The 27,193-nt window shown below is 42.2% G+C and overlaps 1 protein-coding gene across 2 annotated transcripts in view; it reads right to left on the reverse strand.

Moving 5' to 3' along the window:
* Positions 1-27,193, reverse strand: part of FAT3 (FAT atypical cadherin 3) — a 520,751-nt gene that overhangs the window by 112,542 nt on the left and 381,016 nt on the right. For both annotated transcript variants that reach the window (XM_036324714.1, XM_036324713.1), the window contains exons 4-6: positions 18,260-18,574; positions 15,627-15,837; positions 5,623-5,762 (exon numbers count right to left, since the gene is read on the reverse strand). In XM_036324714.1, coding sequence (XP_036180607.1) covers positions 5,623-5,762; positions 15,627-15,837; positions 18,260-18,574 — 666 coding nt within the window. The remainder of the gene's footprint in view (positions 1-5,622; positions 5,763-15,626; positions 15,838-18,259; positions 18,575-27,193) is intronic.

A 27,193-nucleotide genomic window follows, 5' to 3' on the forward strand; every position in this document is an offset into this window, starting at 1 on the left:
TTTCTAGACCCCTGGAAAGGACAACAGCAGGCACCAGAGCACCAGACCATAGGACCGCTCTTAGCTTCCTGTTCCCTGCACACCATCTCTGTGTGCTGTAACTGCTAATTAACTATCATGTATGTGTTTCCATTCTGCGTTTCCTAGAGAATTCCATTCTCCAATCCTAGAGAACTCCCTGCTTTGCTTTCTCCTGCCTCCTTAAGCTACCACCAATGGATTTCACCCACCTTCCTTCCATCTTCTTTGATTTTAATGTATAAAACAGCTGCCATTCTTCAGAGCATTTGAGGTCTTGCTCCCTGGCCTATGTCAACAGTGTGGCCCAGATAAGCTTGAAAATTCCCTGCAGGCTTGGATGTCTCTTAGGTGGACAGTTTCCTATTTCTAACATAACAAATTACCAGACTGAGCTGTTTAAAACGACACTCATTTATCATCGCCTGGTTCCGTAGATCAGAAGTTTGAGTATGGTAAGGCTCAACTGGGTTCTCGGCTAGCGTCTCACAAAGCTGAAAGCAGGGATGTGTTCATTTCTGGAAGCTCTGGGGGTGAATCAGCTCCAATTTGGCTGCATCCAGTTCCTTGAGGTTGTAGGCCTGAGGCCCCCTTTGTCCTTACTGGCTGTCAGCAGAAGCCGCTCTCAGCTCGTCAAGGCTGTTCATGTTCCTTGTCATGTTGCCGCCTCCACACTCAAACTAGTGGTGGTGTTTCAGATGCGCTCACAGTTGGAATCTCTGCCCCTTTTGCTGCATCTCCTCTGACTTCAGCTGGAGAAAGTCATCTGCTGAGGGGCCCGTGTGAGGAGACTGGGCCCACCTGGATAATCCAGGATATTCTATCTTTAGATCTGTCACCTGGATAGTCCCCTTCCCCTCTCATAGCAGCTGGTGCTCCTGTGATTCCTCCCCGTCCGCTAACCCTGTGGTCGGCGAACTGCGGCTCGAGAGCCACTTGTGGCTCTTTGGCCCTTTGAGTGTGGCTCTTCCTAAGCCTTAGGAGTGCCCTAATTAAGTTAATAACAGTGTACCTACCTATATAGTTTAAGTTTAAAAAAATTTGGCTCTCAAAAGAAACTTCAATCGTTGTACTGTTGATATTTGGCTCTGTTGACTAATGAGTTTGCCGACCACTGCTATAACCGACTGTACCACCTCTCAACGCTTGCATCCCTCCCTTCTCAGCCAGACACCCATGCTCATCTCTGGGCTTCTACAACATCAAAGCGGGGAACACTTCTGTAATGTAAAAGAATAGCATGGCTATTTCTATTTTTTATTTCTTGAAGAGAGTTAACCTCTTGTTTTCTATCCAGGGCTTTAGTAGACAAACTTAGTCTCTTTCTTAACCTAGTCCAACAGCGATTTGAAACACTGCGGAAACAGCCAGCTTGGTCACCAGAGCAGGGAGGCTTTGAAAACCAACAACCCCCTCAGGTATGTAAGTTTCCTAGGAAGCATGGGTGGTTGCATGTTGAAACTTTTAACTGGAGTTTCTGAGTGATGAAAAAGTGATGATGAATTAATTTATCCGATATTTTTGGGCCACATATGCATTTGGATATCTGATGAAAACTAAGGATCTACTCTCTTAAAAAAGGAACATACACACCAACTATTATAAATAGGTTCATGGGCTTGAAGCACCTCTCAGACTACCTTGGAGAGTTTAATTTGTTTGCACATCTGGGTGCTGATCTGCATTCGTTTGCTGGAGGCAGCAGGGGTTAGAAGTTGGACAGAGGTCTCTACAGGAAGGAACACAGCTGGAACCAGAGTGCGGGTCTTAAATCTCTTCACTCCACATTATTCATTTCTTGGTCTCTAGACCCTCGAGTGATGCTATTTCTGGTGCCAGTCATGAACTATTTGTTCCCATCCCATCACATTATACATGTAGAAACCAGCAGTAGGTTTTTAAAACCTTGGGGGTAATTCTTGGAACACAGAAAGCACTCAACAATGTTGGACGGTTTTAGGCAAAGAGAAGACTGTCAAAGAGCCATCCAAAGTGGCCATCCTGGGAGGGAGCCTCAGGAACTAGGAAAACCCAGGAGTGCACCTCTGGTGTGCTCCGAGGCCTTGACAAGTTCTGCCTGGTTCGATCTGCATTGCGGTTACCTTCAGGGATCATCTTGCACTTCCATCCCAGGACAAGTCAGCAAGTGTCCTAGAGTAGTCCTCCAGGAAAAGCCTGGGGTGCAGCACTGAGTCACCCCCTTCCTCAGAGCGCTCTCAGGCTCTCATTCATGTCTCACAACCACCTGGGTGGCAGTCTCCATGATACAGATGGTCACCTAGGCTAAGTGATGACAGTAATACTAGCAGAGGTAGCTAATATTTATTAAGAACTTCCTATGTTTAGACCTCATGCTAATACTTTGTATCTGTAAACACATGCAAACCACAGCAATTCTAATGATGCAGGTGTGAGTCTGCCCATTTTATAGATGAAAGGACTAGAGTGCAGAGAAGTTTATCGACCTGCACCTGCTGGAGGGAATTCAGCTACTACGTGGAAGAGCTGGGATTAGAACATGGATTTACTGCTACCGAGCAGGTGCTGTCAAATACTCTGATGTGTTACATAAAGTACAGTAACGTCCTTCATAAAATCAACAACTATTTTATGCAGAGGCCCTTGTCCATTCGCCAGGTTTCTGCATATATTGGGAGGCTTTGTTCTTCCATTTAGTACATCTGCATCTTTGCAACTTGAACTCCACAGAACCATTTCACAGTCAGCACTCACGCTGGGGAATCTCAGTAAGGAAAAGGATGTTTACTCATCACCAGATAAGGTAGCTCTGAGGCACGAGAATTCTGTGAGTTGGGAGAACAGGCAAAACCGAAGATGAAGGAAGCATTTTCATGCAGACAGAGAGCCTCGAGGCTCAGATTTATTTGACATTCGCCAAGTAGACTTCCACATGTTGTTTACGGCTGATTGAAACGTGTGTCATACCATGTTTTATGATTCCAGATGAACAAAGTAGAGAATAGTTCCCAAAGGGAAACTGAACAGGTGCTTGGGGGCTCCGGGGCATCTATTCAGTTATATGGTGAAGGGTATCTGTTTGATGGTGGAATCATTACAGTAAGGGTTGGAGCACGCGTTAGTGGTTTCTAAAAGAAATGTAGGATGCTTTTCATTCCCCAAACACCCTCTTGTAAAAGTGACCTTGACACGGGGGGTTTGACCGACTTGGAGAACAGCTGCTGTCACCACGGCCAGAGGGGCTGTGGCACATGTGAGCGGAGGCTGATGGGCAGAGGCTGGTGGGGTCTCCAGGCCCAACACAGACCAGTAGACAGAGTGATGGCTTTTTGATGGTAATAATGATGACATACAAGTTTGTACTTTGGAAACTGTTAGTTCTCATTTCTTGAGGGGGTCATGGCCCTGGGTTCACAGAGTAACTTGGAAGCTTTTGACAAGAAAAGCTCTTGATATCCTTTATTAGTCCACTTAATTTAGCTTAGGTTGGCCTTACCAAGGGGAGGCTCCAAGTTTACCCCAATTCTCTAACGCCTTCCCAACTGCCCTGGCAATCATTAGTCTGAAATAAATTCCATATTAATTTTTAAAAACTAGGTACACATTAGTGATCTGGTTTTAAAATCTGAATCACGGTGGCCTTAGGCATCTAGTGCAGCTCCTAACACATGGTATGCATAAAGAAGTAGTTGTGAAATGGATGCTGTGAACTGCTTTCTTGTTGGGTCCTAATAAAATTCTAAAATACAAGTTTCATTGATAATTGTTTTGGTTTACATGAATTGGTTCTGTGCTTTGGATCAAGCATGCCTGCCATACAGGTCCTGTTGAATATGTAGTATCTGCTATTCATTTACTTATTTTAAAAATACTTAATATCTCTCTAGAACATCCTGGGCATACTGAATTACCATTTAATTCAATTATTCCAAAACCCTGGAGTAAAGTATGGAAATGAATATGGTTCCATGCTTTATTTGTATTTTACTCAAATATATCTTGTGTTTTTCAGTGGTGCTAGAAAGTTGAGGTTGGATATTATGCTAAGACATGGCTAATTTAAAAAGTCTGACTTAAATTCCCATTTAAAGTGAATTAGCACTGAAGACTTAGCAGTACTGCAAGTGGGTTATTTTATATTAGGCTGGTGTGATTCCTGTAGGATGTCAACCACAGTGTCCTTTCCTGGTGTGCTGAAAATTCCTGGAAACTGTACAGATTTAGATAGGGTGACCATGTAATTTATTGTCCCAACTGGAGCAATTTTAGGAGTTAATGAAATACTATTAATTATACCAATGCCACAGGAGTGAATGGGGCCCTCTCAGGCAAACAGGATCCCATAGTCATCCCAGGAAAGGACCAGGAGAGGTCCCATGCGGGAGGCTTTATCCTGTGCATGCCACTTCCTTTCTAGGTTTCAGGTTATTCAGATGAAAAGTAAAAGGGTTGCACTATAATAATCCTTATTGTTTCCTAAGATTCCCAGCATTCTATGATTATAAACAGCGTCAAAGGGGTCTCAGCATGTTTTTGAAACCTCTTCAAAGTAAGAGGCAGCTGCAGAGACAAGCACATGAAACCCTCCTCCTCTTCTCCCCTTTTCAAAACTACATAGTTACAAAGGGTTACATCATATTTTACACACGTCAACACTTGCTTACTGCAGGGCTGGCAAACATTGCATCTTCACTACCTGAAGGACTGTGTTGAGGAGGATTCTGAGGACATCTGGGCTCAGAGGGGAAAACGATCTTGATCAATAGGGATGGCTTCCGGGGTCATGGGAACAGGAGAGGGAAGTGGGAGAGGTTACAGGACATGTGTGTGTGTGCCAATCCTGTCATAACTGGCCTAAGGTATCTGATACTAAAATAAAAAAACAACAACAAAAACTGTTCTTGTATTTAGGGTAAATCTGCCTCACACTGATAGCTAACAGTGTGTTAGTGTCACCTAGAGATTTTCTCCTCTTGATTCCATGCCCTCTCATAAGCTCTCAAGTAGCAGAGTCGAAGGAGTGGTCCTTGGCCTTGGCTGCCTGTTAGAATCCTGTAGGATCTCTGTGGGTGGACCCAGGCTTCAGTGGTTTTAACAACCCCTAGGTCCCTCGAGCACCAACCCATTGACATCCAGGCTAACACGGGAGGTGGGAGTCTGGGCACCTAGATCCCAGTCCTTGTCTTTATTAATGCCTGTGACCTTAGCTATATCACTCATCTGATCGCAGTTTGTAAAATGAAGTTGGACCCTTAGGTATTCTCTAGCTCTAACTTACTGTGACTAACAAATGAGAGAAGAATATCATAGTGTGTTAACTCAGACAATGTAGCTGTTTTCCTCTTTGTAAATTCAAGGAAAGCGGATGTTGTCAAAGAGGCAGATCTACAGCAAATGATCAGGGAACAAACACATCTCACTCTCCCACCCACAAATAATCAGGATTTCTGGAAAGAAGCAGCTAAGTTATGCAATATCTGTGATAGGATCCTTTTTCTAGGTTGTGCTCTCACTAGAAATCCATGGACCTAATTCACTTATGTCCAATGCATTTTTCAATTGTTTACAACTCTGATTTTAGCAGACCTTTCAGCAAACCCACTATTGAGCAATTTGATGTCTTACCTGAGTGACAGCAATGTTTGTCCCGTCTGTGACTTCCACAGTCATATTATAAATGGATCTCTGCTCTGCATCCAGAGGTTTGGCAATGACAATGGTCCCGACACCCTTCTCTGCGTCAAAAGAGCTGTCAAAATTCCCCCCTGATGATGTCACAAAAACAACATCAAATTAGCATATCTGAGAAGTTATTACATGGATTGAAGCACATTACTTTAAAGTGAGCTCTTATAATATTTTTGACAGGCATCCTTATGTCTCAATTTTGTACATATCAAATGGGACCTCTTTATATCTAACTTAATTCATATTGTAAAACACAGCTGCTATAATACATAACAAATGTCACCCCAAAATAATGTATTGTAAAGAAAACCTCAGCACTAATGTTAAGAGTAGTGAAGCATAAACTGACTCCATAAAATATTAAGAAAACTAAAGACCCATCAACCCCTCATGGCTTCTGGGCTAGGAATTTGTATAACTTTTGGCTTTTCCAAAGTAGATTAAATTCTAAATTAACAAACAGTCCAATTATGATGAACAAAAATGAGTAGACATTCCTAAATCTATTCCAGGATTGATGGTAAACATTTGGTGCTAGAGTTCAGAGTCCCCCCATTACATGTCAAAAATAAAATTATAAATACTGGGGAAAAAAGAAAAAGCAAAAAAAGAGAAGAGTTTCATATAAAAAATTTTATATCTGCAAGTTGGAATATTTATGGAAATGTTTTTATGATATTTTGACAATGTGAATTATTTTTCTCCTCCAAAGTAGAAAGTCTATGGGAGACTTACAAAATGAAATCTGGAAAGAAGTTGAGAAAAACATCAGCTTATGTATATCAACTTATAAAACAATTAACATAAAAAGTTTAGAAAACTTTACTTGTTCTCTCCTGGACCAGGTGTAATCTACAATCTGTGAACGATGCACTTAAGACAACTCAGGCCTTACAAAATTATTGTAGGTGTTTTCCATTCCTGTGAACCAAAGTGTGGTTTATGATTGTTCCAAAATGAAAGATTTATTTTTAGGGGAAAGAGAAGATAATGGGTTTATACCATTTATAGGCTAGAACAATTTTAATTAAATATCAGTACATGTTCGCAAGCTCTATTTATTTTTGTCTGAAATTTCATGATGTGAATTTTGCTCTTAGACAGTAGTTTTATTTAGCTACAGCTCACAGGGCAATGCATTTACTGAATTTCCTATTTTAGAAAAGAAATCTTGAGTTCTTTTACAGTCAGCATTCTTTTCCTTTCATTTTGCTGATCAATGAACAATACTCTATACAATTTTTATGATACTACAAATGAGCAGGTGAGTTCAGGGAAAGGAGACGTTTACTTGAATTGCTAGAATGTGATATACAGTGACACAAAATAAATACAGTAGCCACCCCCCTTATCCACAGGGAATAAGGGGGGATTCCTGATGTAGTTGCCAGAAACCCAGGATAGTACTGAGCTTTGAATACACTATGACTTTTCTGACACATACATACCTATAGTAAAGTTTAATTTATAAATTAGGCTCAGTAGGAGATTAACAACATTAACTCATAATAAAATAGAACAATTTTAACAATACACACTTTGTAATAAAGTTTATGTGAATGTGGTCTCTCTCAAAATACCACCCACTGCACTCACCCTCTTCTTGTGATGATGTGAGACGGTACAATGCCTAAGTGAGGTGAATGACATAGATATTTTCAGACCGAGGTTGACTGCAGGTAACTGAGACGGGAGAAAGCGAAATCATGGATAAGGGGGCACTGCTGTACCATGCTTAATTAAAAAAACCTGGTCACACATAGCTCAAATACTTATTGCTTGCAGCTGTCACATACACTGAAGATTATTTAATTGCCAGAGAGAGCATAATTGCCCTTGACATTTCATTAAAGTTATGGAGACACAGGGGTACCACAGAATTGCTTGGAGAAGATACATTTTTCAAAATTTCATCTAAAAAGAGACTCATCTTCCAATTAATATCTTTAACTGATTTACTGAGAACTAAATGTTAATTATAAATTTTAAAAAAAGTATTTTGAAGAACAGGATAAGGAGAAAGGGGAGGAAATCTAGGCTGAAGAGGGAAGCAAGCCCTGGGTCACCACGCCTTCTCCAAGGGGGATGTCTCATGTTGATTACCGCGTGAAATAAAAGGTAAGGCTGACTCTAGGGTCTGGAATAAACACCTTAATGAGCAAAGGAAAATCATTTGCTATCGAGTGGTACCTTCTGAAAAAAACCTTTGCCAAGGAAACTTTCAAATATCCTCAGACCTGTGTGTAAAAAAAGATAAGAATGCAACTTCTTAAGACATTTCTTAAATCACATTTCACATTAGTTTTAAACTGTTTTCTTAACTAAGAATTACAGTAGCTCTGGTTTAACTTTCAACTGCGGTCCGAAAACATTAAATGGAAAGTTTCAGAAGTAAACAATTCATAACTTTTAAATTGCTTGTTCTTAGTGTGATTAAATCCTGAACTGGCCAGCTCTATCCTGCCCTGGGCATGAGCGATCTCTTTATCCAGAGTACCTATGCTGTTTACGCCTCCCTTGGTTATCTCTAACCTGCATTCAAGTAACCCGTATTTGACTTAATAATGGCCCCAACGCACAAGACTAGTGATGCTGGCAAGTCGGAGATGCCAAAGAGAAGGCGGAAGTGCTCCATTTAAGTGAAAAGGTAAAAGTTCTTGATGTAAGAGAACAAATCTTGTGCTGAGCCTGCTAAGATCCGTGATTAGAGTGAATTTTCTATTTGTGAAATTGTGATGAAACAGATATGTGTGCTAGTTTTGCTGTTGCAACCCAAACTGCGAAAGTCACCGTCACAATACATAGTAAGTGCTTTGTTAGGATGGAAAAGGCTTCAAACTTCTGGGTAGAAGACAGGAACAGAAAATGGGTTCCAACTGATGGCTTCGTTCTGTGCCAGGAAGTATGGAGCCTCTATGAAGATGTCAGCAAGGGACCTCTGAAACAAGTGACACCAAACCATTTACTGCAAGTCAGGACAAGGTTTAGACTGAAAAATAAAAACTACTGGGGAGAGAAAGACCACATTCACATAACTTTTATTGCAACACATTGGTACAATTGTTTTCTATTTTATTAACTTTTATTGTGAATCTCCTACGGTGCCTAATTTATAAATTAAACTTTGTCATAGGTATGTATGTACAAGAAAAAGCATCATATATAGAGTAGGGTACTATACGCTGTTTCAGGCATCCACTGGGGGTCTCAGAACATATCTCCCGAGGATAAGGGGAAACTACTCTATTTTCTTAAATCTGAGGACACTGATTGTTTTGGGGGGTGAGGGTGGAAAACGAGGTCACCTTTCAACATCAATTATTTTAGAAGATGAACATTTGTAGATTAAGGCAAAATAGAATTTATGCAAATTATAGAACTTTGGATTAGAGAACATGCAAGCAAAGATGTCCGGTCTCAGTTACTGTTTAAATGGGGCAAAACTATAGGTTCTCCCTCACCTGCTTGAGACTCACATTTTCCTCGGGGTCCTATGCAGACATACATGACCATTTCATGTGCTTAGTGACATAAAATGGACATGTTTTATGTATGGCATACCTAGTTGATTGTGAGCTTTATTATTCGCTTTTTTTCCTATCAAATATTATTTCTGGCTACTTTTAGGGCTGTACATTTTTGTAGTTCTCTCTCTTCCTCTGTGTGTGTGTGTCTCCTTCATTCACCTTTACTGTTTCAAATACTCTAGAATAGAAACCTCTAAAGGGGTCGGGGAGACAGACAGACACAAAGCAGACCAAGGAGCGCCTGAGAGAGCCTGTGAAGTCGCTCCCCGTCCATCAGCATGGCTAACAGCCTGCTGATCATCGCCTCCAGGGCGTTTGCTCCTAGTTAAATCAAGATTTCATGTAAAGCAAGGTTCCCGAAATCTTGCCTTGTGTTCTAAAATGAATTTCTGACAGGAGACACAGAACCTAGACCAGCAGTTCACCATCAACCCTCAGACAATTTAATAACCTACCACTTAAGCATCCCATCTCATAGATGACTCGTCTCTCCCCACCCAGGGCTCATTTTTCAGGCTCCCTTTTAGCCTGAAAGGTGATTTCATTTCTTAGCAAACCATGGCCAATTCATCTGGGGCGAGACTCTCGGATGGAAGGAGTCCGTTTCCCCGAGCAGCATTCCCTTTAACCAAGCTGTGCTTCCTCAGAGCCAGTAACACAACATGCAAAGCCAGAGTGTGCTGCTGCGGCAGCCTTAGCTCAACAAAAGGGGGGAGGAGAGAGGGCACCCCAGCGGGTCTGAGTTTCAACAAAGTGGGGAATTGGAAAAGTCACAGCCCGGGCGTTGCTGCAGGGGTGTGCGGCAGAGATGGTTAAAGCGAGGTTGTGAACAGCCCACATAACAGATAAGTCACGTTGGGGACATTCCTCTGTGACTGTTTTCCATCAAGACAGGGTAATAGGGTCAACAAAGAGCAGACGAGGCATCTTAGATATCTACTGGATTCTAAAATTAAATACAGCAAGAATGTCCTAAAAAGCTTTAAAAAATGGGACAAGATGAAAATCCTATGAGCCAGCAGCTACTGCTTGAGTGTGCTGGGCGGCAGGGTGTTGGGCCACATTTGGTTGTTTTTCTCTAGGAAGGGTGCAAAGCATCACCATCTCCCCATGGTGAGCCCCAGGGGTGAGTATCACTCCCCTTCCCTCTCAGAGAAGCTTCCGGGCCCCTCCCCTAGCATATGATCCCATTCCACTCTCTGTGCAATTGTAAAAAATATCAACCCAAACCTAGTAGTCACCAAGGGGGAAGTGTTATTTGAGAAGCTTCCAAAACACTGAGCTGCTGAATCTCAATGAATTAAGGGAGTCGTTCACAAGCTGTTCATTCAAGTTCCGTGTGTGCACAGAACTTAAGGGGAAATGCTAAACATTTGATCGTGAATAATTTTCTGCCTTGGAGTGAAGCAAGCACAGCACGGGGCTGAAAAGGGTATTTTCATGGAGGGCAGGAGACGCAGGGCGGAGATCAGGAAACAGTGGTAGGAAGGGAAACACCTTCAAGAATTTGATTTAAAATTCACTTTCTTAAAACAATGAATATAGAAAGTGCTGCTTAGGCTTTTTACTAGTTTCCTAACATTTCTGCGAGTGTGCTCCCATGGCCTGCATTGTTGCTATGGAGAAAAGAGGTGCCTATTTGGGATCCAATTTGAGGCGGAGTGCAGAATAGCAGAAATGAAGTATTTGATGTCAACTGAACGTCAATGGAGCAAACGTCACCTTGACGGAGAGGCAGCTATGTTAGAAATGGTGCACAGACACGGTTTCTTTCAGGAGGGGTGGGTAAGAGTGTTGTGATAAAGAAATGTGACCATTTGGTCAGAGAAGACCCAGACACGTCCAAGCTCTGGTCAGAGAACAAGGCTGCTACTAGTGCTACCAAAGAGTTAAACTTGTCCACGTGATCCAACCCTAAAAACAGAGAGCTCCATTGGGGGCAAGGTTCAAGATGGACAGGTATTAAGCTTATGAGACAGAAGCATCCAGGAACCCAGAGTGTGCAGAAACCAATGACAATAAGGGTCCAGGCAATCCCTATCTACCTGTAACACAGAAAAGTATTTCCACTCGAGTTGGTCCTGTGTGCTAGTCCACACCATTAGAGAAGCATTTCAAGGAATAGCCTGTTTCCTCTCTACACATTGGGTGAGGCAAATGCACAAAGATAACGTCATTATTTACTCTCTACAAGAAAAGCTTTTTTTTTTCTAGCCTAAGTCGGGTCTGAAGGAACAAAAGTGGGTGGCAACACCCCCCCATCAAACTGTGGGTGAAGAGGAATTACTTGAGGTGGGCAATGATGGGGGTCTTTACAAGACAAACATTTGCCATTGGGATAAAGATATGGGGACTGAACGGTGAACCTCCGTGTGTGTACATTAGCGAGTATGTAAATCACAGCGCTACTGAGATGAAATCAGAGTCTCCTGAGAAGTGTGAAGATATGTGATAAAGCCACCAAGGATTATGGGTTAATTTTGTTCCCTTCATTCCCCCCCCTCCCCCACCACACACATTTTAACACACAGAAGGAACATGCTGTGCATTGGGCTGTTTAAACACAGAACAGCTGAACTTTATTATGTTTCCTTTTAATAACAGCTTTCTTAACTAGGTTACAAGTTGGGCTTCTGTTTCTGGAAGCTAAGCAGAGTCTAGCTGAATAACATCTTGTGAGCAGTGGTCTCTTTGGAGACATAAAACAGTGACTGGCAGATCTTTGGGGCAGAGACTCCAGGCTCAGGAACAAAATCATGCTGGCCATACAGTTTCTGTAAATTCATATTTTGGTGGGAGGAAAAAAATGCAATTGAACAAGAATCAAGTAGATGTATAACTATGGAAATCAGGAGACTACTCTCAGGAGGAAAAGCATGCTGAAACGCTGTGCTCACTTAATGAGAATTCATCCGTTACAGCAGCTGTAAGCTGTAAGTGCTATATTTTCTGTTACCCTGGGTGTCAGTACAGGTGTCTGAATGCACTAGGTTTATAATGGAAGCCTGCCTTGACTCCCCTTGGAAGAGTCATAGAGTATTTACCTGGGCAAGACCTACTTTAACCGGAGACCCCGTTTCAGATCCATGCTGACACTGTATGCCTCGTGTCTATTCTTAGCATTCAATTATAGTGCACTGCTAAGTTTCTTAACCATTGGAAGTACTGTTCCCTCTTCCCTCTATTGTTAGCTTGGCCAGGAAAGATGCTTAGGTAAGGAGAAAGGGAAGAGAGAGGAAAGTTTCAATGGCTAAGGATAACTAAGCAAGAAATCTTAAAAGTAAGAATAAAACATTTGAATATGATTAAGAAAACAACAGGCTGTTGTCTGGAGATTGGAAAAAAATTGTTAGATTAGAAAAGATTTTCAAAGGGGGATTTTGTGGAAGAGGGACCATATCTATACTGAAAGCAACCAGCGCCTGGGGAAAATATTTTATTTTTGCAGTGAAATAGAGAGTTGGTGTTTCAAGAAGTTGGGTAGATGTGGGGGTGGAAATAAAATCATGTTCTGTTTGAGCCTCCAGCTAAGTAAGTTCTATCTGTAGGAGAAGCCTGGCTAGAGGTTACCGGGCCCCCAGTGAAATCTGTGATGGAAACATCACAAGCCAGAGGGACAACCCTGTGGTCTTCATTAAAGGAGCTACTCAGTACACGGAATCTGAGAGGATTCTATAGGAAGAATGCAGCACTTAGAAACATAAAGAGGGAGAAACAGAAAACTGATGCCATGGTTTTGACAATGATTCCCAGACATGCATTGGGAGCAGCCTAAAGGGACTCTTCCGAGGGAGGGCTCTCATTTGCAAACTGCCCCTCTCAGGTGCGGTGGTGGATATGGTTGGGAATGCAATGGAAGGTCACACTAACTCAGTTGGTCTCAGGTGGCATCACAGGGTTAATGCATTGTCTACCTGGGCCGTCTCCATTGGTCACCATAGTTTATCTCACGCACCCTCAATGGACCACAACAGAAGCATTGGCAGAAGGAAGGAATGAGGAGACAAAGGTCTTGACCTTAAGGTTTATGGATGGAGACAGGAGAAACACGATTGAAAATATACAATAGCACTAACAATGCTGATATAAAACATGCAAGTAAGGCAACATGCAGTACTACTAGACATGCTTACCTATATGTAACCACACACACACACACACACACACACACACATGCAGGAAAGCTGAGGAATTACAAACTTGACTTGGCTAACGGGTCAGATGTCTGGTCAGAATGAGCATCAAAGAAAGGTGTGCTTGCGGCGCTTTTGAAGAGGGTGGGCAGGGAAGGTGGTGAGATGTGCTGAGGGTCAGGAGGTTGCATGCACAGATCACACAAGGGACAGAAGCAATGGTGTCAGGCTGTCCAGGTGCTTGCAAACTGGACGGTCAGGGAAGGAGGGAAATAAACTGGTGGCTGATGAGAGAGGGCAGCTCCTCCCACAACTCGGGGCAGCACCCCAGCAGGCCCGCTGCCTATGGGTTTGGACTATACTCCTTTGGGTTACCTAAAATAAGTCACTATCACACATGCCCCTAGAGGCCCAGCACCAAGGACACATGTTAACATTGAATTGCACTTTCCCAGATTCCACCTGGGGGTGGTGGCAAAGGAATCACCCAAGCAGATGGAACAGGCAACCAGGCGATGCATATAGGCAACGCTTAGTTTCACCAAGAAAGAGAGAGCTGCCTCAGATAATAACCCAACAAGCTGAAAATTACTGAGAAGATACAGAAGCAGAGACATGTTCCATGGACCAAAGGAGGTTCCATTTCAAATGCATGAAGCAGAGATGAAGAAGGAGTTGAAAGCTTGGAATGAGGATGGCCATGTACAGGGATGCTGTGATGAATGCCAACTAAGTAAAACAGAGACGTCCTACCATCATTTCAGAAAAGTGACATATGTAGAAAACAGGCCCTTTCTTGCTTGGAGTTCGGAGGACCCTCTCTACTGAGGTCTGGTTGGGGGTCAGGAGGCATGCTTTTCCTGTGCCTCATTAAAACGGATGTGGAATGTTCTAAATGCTTTCCCCAGATCCAGCCATTCCTGGGAAAGAGAGGCAGGTTCTTGCCCATCTTTTCCAGGCAGTGACATGTGGAAGGAAATGACTCCCCCAGACCAGCAATCTGGATTCCCCGCCTCCCACAGAGAACCGTGGGAAGTCAGCTCTAGCTCAGCGGAGTCAGGTCCAGGGCTGGCAGACACTCTCCCCTCTCTCCTCTGAGCAATAGCCTAGGTTTCCTGGTCCTCAGCACTTATTTCCTCTCCACCGCTCTCCCTGTGGGTTTGTTGAGGGCAGCCTTGCTGTTTCACCCTCTCCTTTTGCAGCCTGCGTGCTTGCTTGCTTTCAAGGAATTCAAAGGTTGGCTCCCAAGGTCTATCCTGTGTGCTTCCATCTGCTTTCTCTATTCAGCTCTTAAGGGAAGCTCTCACTGGCTATATATCCCGATTCCATTTCCTGCCCTTCCTTTTGTGGAGAGCAGCCAGGAAACTCTTCCTGGTGGGGTTTTTGGGTCTAGGAATGGCATTACTGCTGCAAAACAGACGAGTTGGGATATATTTTCCTTTACTTCTCAATTGGAAAAGGCCCAGTTAAATAAACCAATCTACAAAAAAGATGAAAACAAAACAACAAAAAGCCCAGGATACCTCAAAAACAATGAATAATAAATCAAAACAACCCCCACTGGAAACCCAAACCCCATCCAACCTCAAACAAAAGAGTCACTGGATACGAGTAATGCAATCGCTGTTAGAGGCGGGTATGAGGTCTGTGGGCTGCACTTCAGCCTGTCACAGGCGGTTATGAAAGATGCCATTTAATTCGCTTTAAAAAACTGTAAAAGGCAGATTGGATAGTTGTATTTTAGCAAATGTGTTTGCACTAAGGGTACCTTCTGTTGAACAGTTCTGCCCACAAGCTGTCTGTAGAATATAGAACATCTCTCGAGCATGCTTGCCACCTTGAAGCAGGGTAGTCGGGAGCAGAAAAAAAAAGAACAGAATGCAGAAAAAAAGGTGAAGAAAAAGAGAGAAATGAAGGACAGCAAGTCTAGTACCATCAATACATTTAGAAATGAGATTAGCCAAGTGTGACAATAGAATTTAAATGACACACAGAAAGACATTAAGATTGCAGTAAATAACGTACTATGGAAAATCCAGCCAGAGAGCACTTTCTGTTCAGCTTAGCTACAGAGTCGGAACGAAAGCACATGTCTATTACTCATTTTACTGGCTCTTTTGCATTCCAGCACTATACATGTTTCAATCTTAGCACTGATCATTCGTGGTTTTTTTCTTAATTTGTTTTTTTGTTTGTTTGTTTGTTTTTTATTTTTTTGCTAGTTGCTCAAAACAGTCAATGATCACATTGCCCCATACAGCTCTAGAGGACTCAAACTTACCAACTATGTCAAACCACAGAGGGGTGTTAGCTGGCTGCACAGACACAACCCCCACAATCTCGGTGACTCTATCGCTCTCCATGACTGTGAAGTTATAAAATGGCTCATCGAAGGTTAGCGGTATAGGCGAAGCGGGTGGTTTCTTAATCCATTCAATGTGGAGACGGGCCGTGGAGGATTTCTGTGGGCGCCCATTGTCCACCGCCTTTATCTACTCACACACGGAGAGGAAACAGAAAGATGTCTTAGAGCTCGGATCCTCGCAGAAGTTTGGATCTGTCACTCATACATTGTTGAGAGAGCTGAATGTCCATACTCGTCACCGTGTCAGCAAAGGGAAGAAGAGAGTGGAGATTTGGGAAGAATGAGCTCAGGAACTGGAAGGGAAACAGCTTCAACTTGGTCACCTGGGGGTCCCACGCCACACTCACCAGAAGGGGATTTGGACCACAGCCAACCTTATAGAAGTGGAAAACTTGAAAAACAAATGTTGCACTTACAATTCTCAGCTTTTTATGGTCATGAATGAGAGTTACATGTGTAGAAATAGCTCATTTGATTCTTTATACCTCTGAGGGTGATGCTTGAAAGGGACTAAAGTACATTGTGAATCTCTGCTTAAGTGTGAATAAAGTGTGTGCACTAAAGTGTGTGTGTGTGTGTGTGTGTGTGTGTGTGTGTGTGTGAATGGTTATGTTTTGCAGCTCCTTCCTTCTGCTTTATTCTGGAGAAGGATTTCACTCACACCGTCCAGGATGCGTGGAGTAGGTGTGGGAAAGGCAGCAGCCTTGCTCTAACTGCCTCAGAGGCCCTTCAGTTATGCCAACTGAATGATGGTGAAGAACTCCCTTGATGGAAGCATGGGCTACTGAAGGCAGTGGAGTGGGGACAAGGGTGTTAATGATTCTTCTGTATGGTCTGATGTAAGAGCCAAGGAAAGCATGTCTCCTCACTCATATGAGCAGGGTAAACTGCTATGGTGTCCTAGGCTTAAATTGCGTGTGTGTGGGAGGTAGTTACATCTAAAAAGCAGACACCACTGAGAGAAAAGAAAAACAAAAGATTTTTAAAATATCAGGTTAAAATGAACATTTATAGATGCATGGGTAATAGTTACAGCCTTTAAAAACGGTGGCAACTCCTAGCTCCCTAGTGCTCTGTGTTCATGGATGACCACTTTGCCCTGGAAAATTCCTGTGAGAGGGAGGACCCTTGAAGATAGATGTCTTAGGTCAGATTCCCTAGGAGCAGAGCCCGAGACAGGGATTTGAGTGCAAATGATTTGGGGGTGGAGGAGAAGTGTTCTCAGGAGAAAGGAAGTGAAGAAAGCAAGATGGACAGGGGGGAAGATGTTAAGCAAGGATGTGGTCTCAGTTAAAGTCTAATCTCAGCCTGATCCCATAGGGACCTTGGAATCATGAACTGCACCACTGAATTGGACCCACCTGGAGGCTAGTGGGTTGGAGTTTTGTATCAGGTATCGATCAGTCATTGGTTGTGGGCTGCTGGGCTGGGGTGGGAATGTGGAATCAAGAAGTTCGGTCAAGGATGACTCTCTGGAGAAGAGGGCAGCTCTGAGCCCTTAGCAGCCAACATCCAGTCACTCAGTTTGGGGATAGCTGCACCAGCCTAGTAACGGGAATCTGGGTGGGCACCAACAGCATCCACTGCCGTCCATGCCATCCTCAGAGATTCCCATTGGCAAGTCTCACACAGCTGCAACAGCACTTACCTCAGCAGAGCTTTTCATGGTACAAACAGGGCTAGTTTTTTATTATCTTCTTTTCTCTGCCCACTGTTTTGGATGCATTACTGAGCAGGAAAAGAACCCAAGTCCAGAACATAGGAATGAAAAGATAAATTAAGGGACGAAGGGCATCCTTTAAAACAATAAAGAACTGACTGTATACAGAAGAGAAGGTTGAGGACTAATAGAAAGATGGCAGATGGTGCTAACTCATGCAATTTGTTGGGTCCCTAGAAAGTGTCCATCATTTGTAGGATGGCCAGTCCCCTTTCTGGCATAAGTATTATATGTCTAGCGTGGTTAGGAGTGGGGGGAGCTGGCTGGAACCTTAGACATGGGAGTTTAAGTCTCTATTTGAGATGGTGCTCATGTCTGCTTTTGTTTTTAATTTTCTAACACTGAAAAATTTAGTCACTTTTTACTTAAGGTCCCCCGACCCCACACACTTTTTAGAGAATAAGCATAACTGTGATTTGTGTCTCACAATTCACAGTTCATGTTCTATCACATTGTCAACAATTATAAGAGCTGTTTTCTTTGGAAATTCTTGGAGACACATTGAGTGATGCTGAGTAGCAGGTGGAATGTGTCACTCTGCTATTCCCCTACCCTCAGTTTACATCTATGCATAGTACCTTGAAACAATTTAGGGTCACAGGGAATGTGTTGAGTATGTGGTGGAGCAGGATGTGGACTGGGAATGAAGGAGGTTTGCTGATAGGACACAACCAAAGGAAATGGTATCATTATTTTAAAAATATCACTGAAACAGAGGTAGCCTTCCACTACTTTTTACTCTAAAGATTCATTGTTCAAATAAATACACATGAATGAGAAAGTGAATCCTTCCCCCTATTAACATTACTGAGGTTTAGAAAAATCTTACCGTTAGGATGTCATAACTCCCTGCTGTAAATTGCTTTCTGGAAGAAACCATGCCAGTTTTAGGGTCAATAAAGAACTTTCCATCATCATTGCCATCCACTATACTGTAGGAGATTTCGGCGTTGGGACCCTCATCTCTATCAAATGCAAAAGCTCTGTAAATGGGTTCTCCCCTCTTCTTCCGGTCACGTTCCGGTAGCTTGATCTGGTAGACCTTCTCGGGGAACTGGGGCTTGTTGTCATTTTCATCCAAAACCTGAACCACTACCCAGATGGTTGACTGTTTCGGAGAGGAACCGCCATCTGTCACTGTCACCTGAGATTTGGAAGAGAAAGCATTTTACAACCAGAAAGGAGAAAATCTCTTCTTGCCACTCGTCCTCCTGCCACCCCACAAAAGGTCTATTCTATACTGGAGAACATCTCAACTTTTCCTATTCCTGTAGTTCATGTCAAAGGCACTGCTCTTCATAGTTCACCCACAGAGAGAGGGGAAGCCTTAAATCCAGTAGTGGAAACTATTGTGGAAAAGCTAGGAGAGAGGCAAGGCTCTCATGGTATGGAGTGAAGAGGGAGAAGAAAGAGGACTGCTTTACAAAATGTGCCAGCTTATGCAGACCTAGGGGACCTATCCTATGCTCCCCTCAGCAGACACAATAAACAATATGACAATTTACAGTATATGTTAACCCATGAGTGTTTCTTCTAATCCTTGGACAATGCTATCACCATTCAAAGTTTTTCACTATTCATTTTCTTTTCTTTCTCTTCTATCTTCATGAAAAATTTGTAAATTTTACATTGTTAATGGACAAAAGGGAAACTGTGATATATACTTTACAATTCTGTGGGTACATCTGACAGGTAAAATATGTTTTGGACAGTCACAAAATAACTTTTTTTTTTCCTCTCTGGAAAATAGGAGGGGAATGGACACCCCTTCTCATATTTCTGAGATGTGATTCTTATGATTCTTATGTATATTGGTAAACATTAAGAAAGAGGAGATAAATGAAGAGCATACCTATAAAAATTTGCTTGGCAGATATAAAAAGTCTTTGAGTCTTACTGTGAATGATCTTCTTGGTCATAGTGATGAGAATTATTATCAGATTAATACTTAACATGTGGATGGTGGCACAGTATATAAAGCACTCTTCCTTGCATTATTTCATTCACTTTCCAAATGCCCTCTTTAGTAAGTGAACAGGTTTATTTATTTCCATTTTACAGATGAGAAAATAGAGGCACAGAGGTCCCATTGTTACTAAGTGCTAAAGCCCAAGTATTGAATTTTTGGCAATTCTGCTTTACCACAAAACCTGAAAGAACCTATATTTAATCTTTTTTTTCTTTTTAATCCTCACCTGAGGATATTTTTCCATTTATTTTTAAGGAGAGTGGAAGAGAGAGGGAAAGACAGAGAGAAACATCGATGCGAGAGAAACGCATCAATTGGTTGCCTCCTGCACGAGCCCGACCAGGGCCCGGGCCGGGGAGTAGCCTGCAACCAACTACATGCCTTTGACCGGAATCAAACCCAGGACCCTTTGGTCTGCAGGCCAACGCTCTATCCACTGAGCCAAACCAACTAGGGCCCTATATTTAATCTTTAAATACTACCTTGAATACAACAGCTTATTACTTCAAAATATGTATTTGGAGACTGGAGGTAACATGGAGATGCATTTGTTATCAATAGGAGGAAAAAAAACCCAGTGAATTATAGAACCTGGCCATCCAGTTTTTCACCTAATAAACCAAACTGACAGGAATAACTGGAAAAAAAATCCCCACATTTGGTAAAACAAATTAAATCCTTTTTGCAAAACAGAATTGCAATCTAATTTAGTTTCTCTTACAAGCTACCTAGGAGGATGGCTTTAATACATTTAAGGTAAACTTTCAGAGTTCTTGCTTTCTTTGAAAAACCAATCAAGTTTCCTTCCAAAGTTATTTTCCCCATTGGTTTGTTAGGATTCACGAAAGAAACACATCGAGACCAATATGTTCCAAGGCTGGATTTTGACTTTTGAGCTAATTTCTGGACATGCTGAGTTCCAAAAAAGGCATGTTCTGCCGCTGCCAAGCTAAAATGTTATACTCCCAGGCGAGCTGTGTTGACCAAAACACATTGATTTCTTGGCTTTTCAATTCCTCTGTCTTTCTTTTTTGCTTGAACAGCCTCTTTCCAAATTCAGACAACGCTCACAGTCCTCACCTCCTCACTGCTTGTCAATAAATGCCCACAGTCAGCTCCAAGATGGAATTCCGGTGCCGATTCAGGTCCAGGTGGCTGCCAAGGGAAAGAGCGACTCTCCTGGCTGTGGCTCACTGCTCACTTAAGGATCCTGCTATTGTAAAAATGTTTTCCTTTGGAGTAAACCTGGACTGACAAACCCAGGTCGTCAACGTGTGTGCAAGCAGGGAAGAGTGGCAGTTGCATGGGCTCATGAAGCAGCTCCCAGGTGTGTTATGGAGAGTTGGGTTACCTACTTCACCACCTCACCTCAAGCACTCGCCTCTCGTTCTCTCAGGCTACACAGGCACCTTTCAGGCCCTTGAACACACTCTACCATCTCAGGGCTTTTGCACATGCCATCTTCTCTCCCTGGAGTGTCTTCCCCATCCCTTCACCTGGGTCTTGTCTATTCTTTAGGTCCAGTTGAAATGTCACTTCCTCAGGGATTCCTCCCCTGACCACACAGACCAAGTGCCAGCCCCCTCCTCTATTCCCCTCCTGAATTACATACTATTAAATTGCCCTAAGTACTTTTCTTTTGTAGTACTTATTGTTATGGAAATTAACTACATACATGATTCTCCAACCTAAGCTGAGAGGCCGCACCAGGGCAAAACAGACTTCGCCTTTTTTTATTCACCGCCCTCACCCATGTCAAGCTACACAGAACATGCTCCACACATGTTTACTTAATGAATTAAACTTTAATTCAACTCCAACTTGGACAATCTCTTTAGTCAAGGCAGTTTCACCATGTAAAACCTTCAGAGGTCACTCAAGGCCCTTTATAAAATCACTACAAGCTGCCTCTCCTGCCTTTAGCCTACAAGTCTTCCATCTTCTTATCCATGGCTTCAATCATCACCTATATGCTGATAATTCCCCAATGTGTGCCCTTGTTCCTAAGCCTCATTCTCCATCTCCAAACCAACATGTTCAACTATTTACTAGGAATGTACTCTCTGTCCCTCTCACATGCGCCCCAATACCCCAAATCACAGACTGAAATCATCACGCTCTTCCTTCTCCTACTTTCATTGTTTCAATGAATGATACCCCCATCTACTCACATACTGGTCCATCCATCTAGAGAATCCTCGGCTTCCATTTAGAGTCCATGCTCTGTCTAACTATTCACATCCAACCAAGCTTGGAAGCTTTCAGATATCTCTAATGTATAGCCTTTATGCCAATCTCAGCTGCCTAACTTGCTCTATGGACAAGCCTCATTTGCATCTTGCTTGGACTACCACATTAGTCTCCTGGTCTCCCTGCCTCTGGCCTTCACCTTTGTTATAAAGTGTTATTTCTTCACCAAAATCTGACCTGTAAACTATTCTTGAGAGGCTCCTTGAGGACAAGGAACTGGACTTCACTATCACCAGGTTTTCACTATCTGCTCCTTTCCCTCTCTCTATGCTCAGTTACACTGCAAGCCTGGGAGGCCCTCAGTATGCCATGCTCTTGCATCTCCATCCCACTGCACAGCTGTTTGTCTCCATGGAATGCTTTCTGTTTAGAATACACATGACTCATTCTAGAGGCATCTATTCAAACACCCCTTCTTCTGCAAAACCATTTCTGCGTCCTGCACCATCACCATATTCCCACTCCACTGTATGCATAGCTCTAGGACACTAATTATCATCTTGCATTTTTATGATCTACTAGAGGCCCGATGTATGAAATTCGTGCAAGACTCGGCCTTCCTTCCCCCAGCCAGAACTGCCACCTATGACCCGGGCTTCCCTCACAGCTTCGTCTGGAAGGACATCCAGTCTAATTAACATATTATGCTTTTATTATTATAGATTTGCTGGTTGGTCTTCACTCAATCATTTCAGACCTTGAGCAACTTGAAATCAGGGCCCGTCTCTTACTCATCGTTACATTCTGGCAGCTGGCACAGTTCTAAGTGCCAAATAAGTGTTGTTGAATAAAATTAAGAATTAATTTACCCAAAACTCTTTCCTATGATAATAAATGGAGAGCACATTCAGATACTAAAGGGTCTGTCTCTGTTTCTTCATCTGTAACTAATAAAGAGGTTAATAATATATTATCTTCCAAGTGCTTCTCACTCTATGATTCTATGAATGGGGATCAGGTAGAGATAGACAAAATTTCAGCCATGTACTCTAGGGTTTATACGTCACTGAGAACACTACTAATCCTATGATTACTCATAATGATTTCTAGCCAATTCCAAAACTGAGCTGGCCACTTATCTCCAATCTACTGAAATGATTTATTCATGTGTTTGGCTCCTTCCGTTCACTGTGAGCTATTCAAAGGCAGGGACCTTGTCTTTTGCATCTCTTTCCTGGAACCTGGTGTACTGTTAATAATGTTGGCTGAACTGAACTACGTCATTGCTAACCTCAAAGTCTTAATTTTCATTATTATTTCTGTGAAAATTGATAAATACAAAGCTCATTTAAAATGGAGTTGAGAGGCTAGAAAGAGACAACTCTCACACACATGTCACTCCACGCATACTGCTGACCCCAATAGAAAGAGATAGGAACACTGTATTGCCAACAGGAAGTGATACCACATTACTACCTCAGCAGGAGAAAGAAACGATTCCTCCTTGCCCAGTAACAGCTCAGCCAAAGGGAAACTGCCATAGCTCAGCCAATGAAAAGAAACATATAATATACTTTGAACTTTCACTTTCCTGCAATGGAGTCTTTATTTACCTCACCACCTCTAAGTCCATAAAAGAGCATTCCATCCCTCCTCTCCCCTTTGTTTCTCTGGTCTTATGTGTGGTTCAACTGTAGATCACATGCCCCAAATTACAATTCTTCCTTGTTTTCAAATAAACCGATTTTGCTGGAGAACTATCTGGCAGCCTATTTGTTTAAGGTCAACGTTTTTCTAGGACCATGCATGTGTCCAGCTATGTTTGTACCTGGAATATTAATCATTGATGTTTGTATCAGATTCTTAGACTTTATATTTAATATTGACATTGGCCTCAGCCCATCATGAGGAATTAGCATATATGGGAGAAGTAGCAGCACTGGGGACTGAAGCAAAACTAACTGAGATAAGTCACCATTATCTCTTCCTCTGTGTCATTTATCATTAACGATGCAAGAGATTAGCTATTGCTTGGAAACTACCCATTATCTTCTTGCTCTGCCACAACCTGACAAGAAAATACCAACTTAGATTTTTAAATACTAACTTAGATTTTCTATTCTCATCATTGATCAATAATCAGTGGTTTGGGAATTAATCAAAAGCCCAGAAGATTAATATCTTTCTATGTTTACAGCTAATAAAAGGAACCACAAATAGTTCAGTACCACTGAAAGAATATCACAATCCCTTTCAATTTTCTATTGTACCCTTGTGGTCTGTGAATATCAGGCAGAGCCAGAAGGTAATCCACATATCCCAATAGATTATGACAAAATTACAAAGGGGAACATGATTTCAAGTCTCCCCCTGGAAGACGCAAAATCTGTACAGGACCAAAAATGGATAGACATTGATAATTGTAAAGTTATAGCATCTGGTGGAAGGCCATACTTCTCACTCATTGAAAACTGCCTGATGCATTTATTTTGTTGTCTCTCTCCCTGCAGTTGAATATAATGTGTAAACAGTCTTAGAACTGAGACCTTGTGTGTTGCCCACTGCCTTGTCCCCAATGATTACAAGAGTGTCTGAGAATATATTAAATTATTTTTAATATGGAGAGTTCAATTCCGCTATTCTCCTCAACCATTAGCTTATCAAAAGAGGCTATTTACCAGACACTATATTTAAAGTTTTAAACCTTTCTTCAGGTTTACATATCTCCTCCACTGCTTTTTATCTGTCCTTGACCCTTTATATTTATGTGATTTCACACACACACACACACACACACACACACACACACACACTACTTTTATGCCTATTGCATTTCTGCCTCTATTAGAATATGAGTTCCATAAAGCATAGATTTTCATCTGTTTTGTTCACAGATGTATTGCTAGCACCTATAACAGTGGATGTAGTAAGCATTCAATAAATATTTGCTAAATGAATTAATGAAATTTTCATCCATTGCCATCTAGTTACAAAATTCTTTTCGAGGCAAATTGGGAAATAAACCAACAAACAAGTATACATAGATTCCTATCAAATTCATTCCTCCCTCATATCTCAAATCCTCTATAATATTCCAAAATGACTACAATCTAGATATTTTCAATAACAGCTCAATGCCTTATGAAACAGCCCACTTATTATTTGGTAAGTTTAATTTTTAGAAAGCTCTTAACATTGAGCCTGAATCTACCTGCCCATTTTTAACCTAGACTGCCTATAGGTTGATAGACTACTTTTACTCTTTGTAACTTTACAAAAAAGTCAAATTCCTCTTCCACATTGTCTCAGTTATTTAATGCAGTGTAACCCAAAATTAGGTGGCTTAAAATAACCATGACCCTTTTCTTGTCTCTCATGGTTCTAGGGGCCATTCTTACTTGGAGTCTCTCATACAATCACAGTCATAAGTAACCGGGCATGTAGTCATCGAATATGCCTATTGGTTGATGGTGGCCACTGGCTGGGACCTCAGGTGGAACTGAGATCAACAGCCCCAATACTTACAAGTGGCCTCTTTGTGCGGCCTGTGCTTTCTCACAGCACAGTGGCTGGGTCCTTAGGGCAAAAGGCTGAAGTCCAGAAAGCAGCAGTTGCCAATCGTAAGGCTGAGCTCAGAAACTGGCACAGCATCATCTGATCCGTATGCTACTCAGTAATAGTCTCAAAGTTCAGATTCAAGGAGAAAGGTCATAAACCCCACCTCTATGAGAGGAGAGTTAAGTTATTTAGGGGGTCATGTTTTAAAATTGTCATACTCATAAAATCCTGGAGTATATTTGAGATCCTCACTCAAGACTGAAAAACTCTAATTCATATAATCATCACTCAGATCATTCATTATTTATATTGAATTGGTTATTCATTATACTGGTTACTTCTTTCAAGTATTTTCTTATATAACAGCTTTCTTCTTACAATGGCCAGGACAAAACAATACCATATTAAACTTATTCAGTCCATGACTACTTATTTCGGATGGCAGCCCTGTCACACAGCTCTGTGATATGAATGAATTAAACCACTTGGGTCTTTTTCCTGTGAAAAGCAATAAATTATAAGTTTGTGGTTTTCTTTTGGGAGCCAAACTGCAGGCTTTTCCATTTGTCCTTACCAAATTTCATCTTACTGGAGATTTTGACTCTCTACTCTAGATTGTTGGGATAACCATAATGATGGCAGGTACCAGGTGTCAAAAACCTACTCTCTATCTATCAAGGACTCACTGTGAGAGGCCAGCTCATGCTCCTTCAATTGTCCCTTTAATTCCTGTAGTTGTTAAAACAATCTCATGAGATAGTTTCTATTATTACACACATTTAATAAAGTAATGGAATTTACACACTTGTCCGAGGTCATGCTGCTCATAAGTGGCAAAGCCTTGTTTTAATGCTGGCAATTTGGCTCTGAACCAGGGATCTGCAAACTCAAACCAAATCTGGCCACTTGTTTTGGTAAATAAAGTCTTACTGGGACACAGCCATGCCCCTTCATATGATCTATGTACATATTATCTATGGCTGCTTTTCTATGCTGTAAAGGCATAATTGAGTAGTTGAAGCAGAGATTGTAGGGGCCACAAAGCCTAAAAAATTTGGCCTTTTACAGAAGAATTTGCTGATCTCTATCCTAAACTCTGTGTCTGCTGCCTCTTTTGTTATACTGATATCATTTATTTCATACCTGCTTTGCTCAGTGCACGGCATGATCACTTACATTCTCACTATTTTTTTCCCAGGAACCCTGTAGGCACTGCCATTTCTATTCTTCCACTGCAGACAGCGAGACTCCAGAGTTAAGTAACTCTTCCAGGGCCACTCAGCCAGTAAGTGATAAGACACGGGGCTGCACCCAAGTCAGTTTGGCGTCAGAGCTCATGCTCTTTCCCCTCCCCTGTACAGCTTATGTAGGAGCACCTGGTAACCATCTGTGGAAAATCCCCTCCCCAGTGTGGCTCTGGATCAAAATCAAGCTCATAGCTGTGCTTCAAGCTTTTCCCTCCTTTGATAATCGGGACCATCCTTGGCTGTCTCCAGTCTTTGCACACCTTTCCTGTTTTCCTCAATTGCTTACACACTGCCCCCAGGTGTGGCACACGATGGCAACTTCTTCTAGTTCTCCAAGTCTTAAGACCCACATTTATTTACGTCTTCTGCTATCTTGTTACACTTCCACATCTTCAGCTCCCTCTCTCAAAATCTGCTCTACCCTTCTCCCTGATGAAGGAGGTAAAAGGAAGGAAGGGCTGGGTGGTCCCCAGTTTTCATTCTCTTCTATTTATCAGGCACCTGGTGTTTACTCTGTGCAAACCTTCTTCGGAGTGCTTCACAAATATCAACTCATGGGTCCCGGGAGAAGTGGGGATGATTGAGCCCATACTACAGATTAGAAACCAGCCCTGAGAGATGAAGTGCATTCAACCTGGTCCAGGGTCTGTGCCCTAACCACTACCTTCTCACCAAAATGCTTGCCCCAAATAGTGTGGCCACACTTTCCACTCTCAGAACACAGTTCCATTGGCCTCCACATCGTAGTTTCTGTGAGGATGGCATGTGCGCTGTGCCTGCTCCATTCTGCCGGCTGCAC

This window comes from Myotis myotis, unplaced genomic scaffold (genome assembly GCF_014108235.1).
Source record: "Myotis myotis isolate mMyoMyo1 unplaced genomic scaffold, mMyoMyo1.p scaffold_m19_p_10, whole genome shotgun sequence".
Lineage (NCBI taxonomy): Eukaryota > Metazoa > Chordata > Mammalia > Chiroptera > Vespertilionidae > Myotis > Myotis myotis.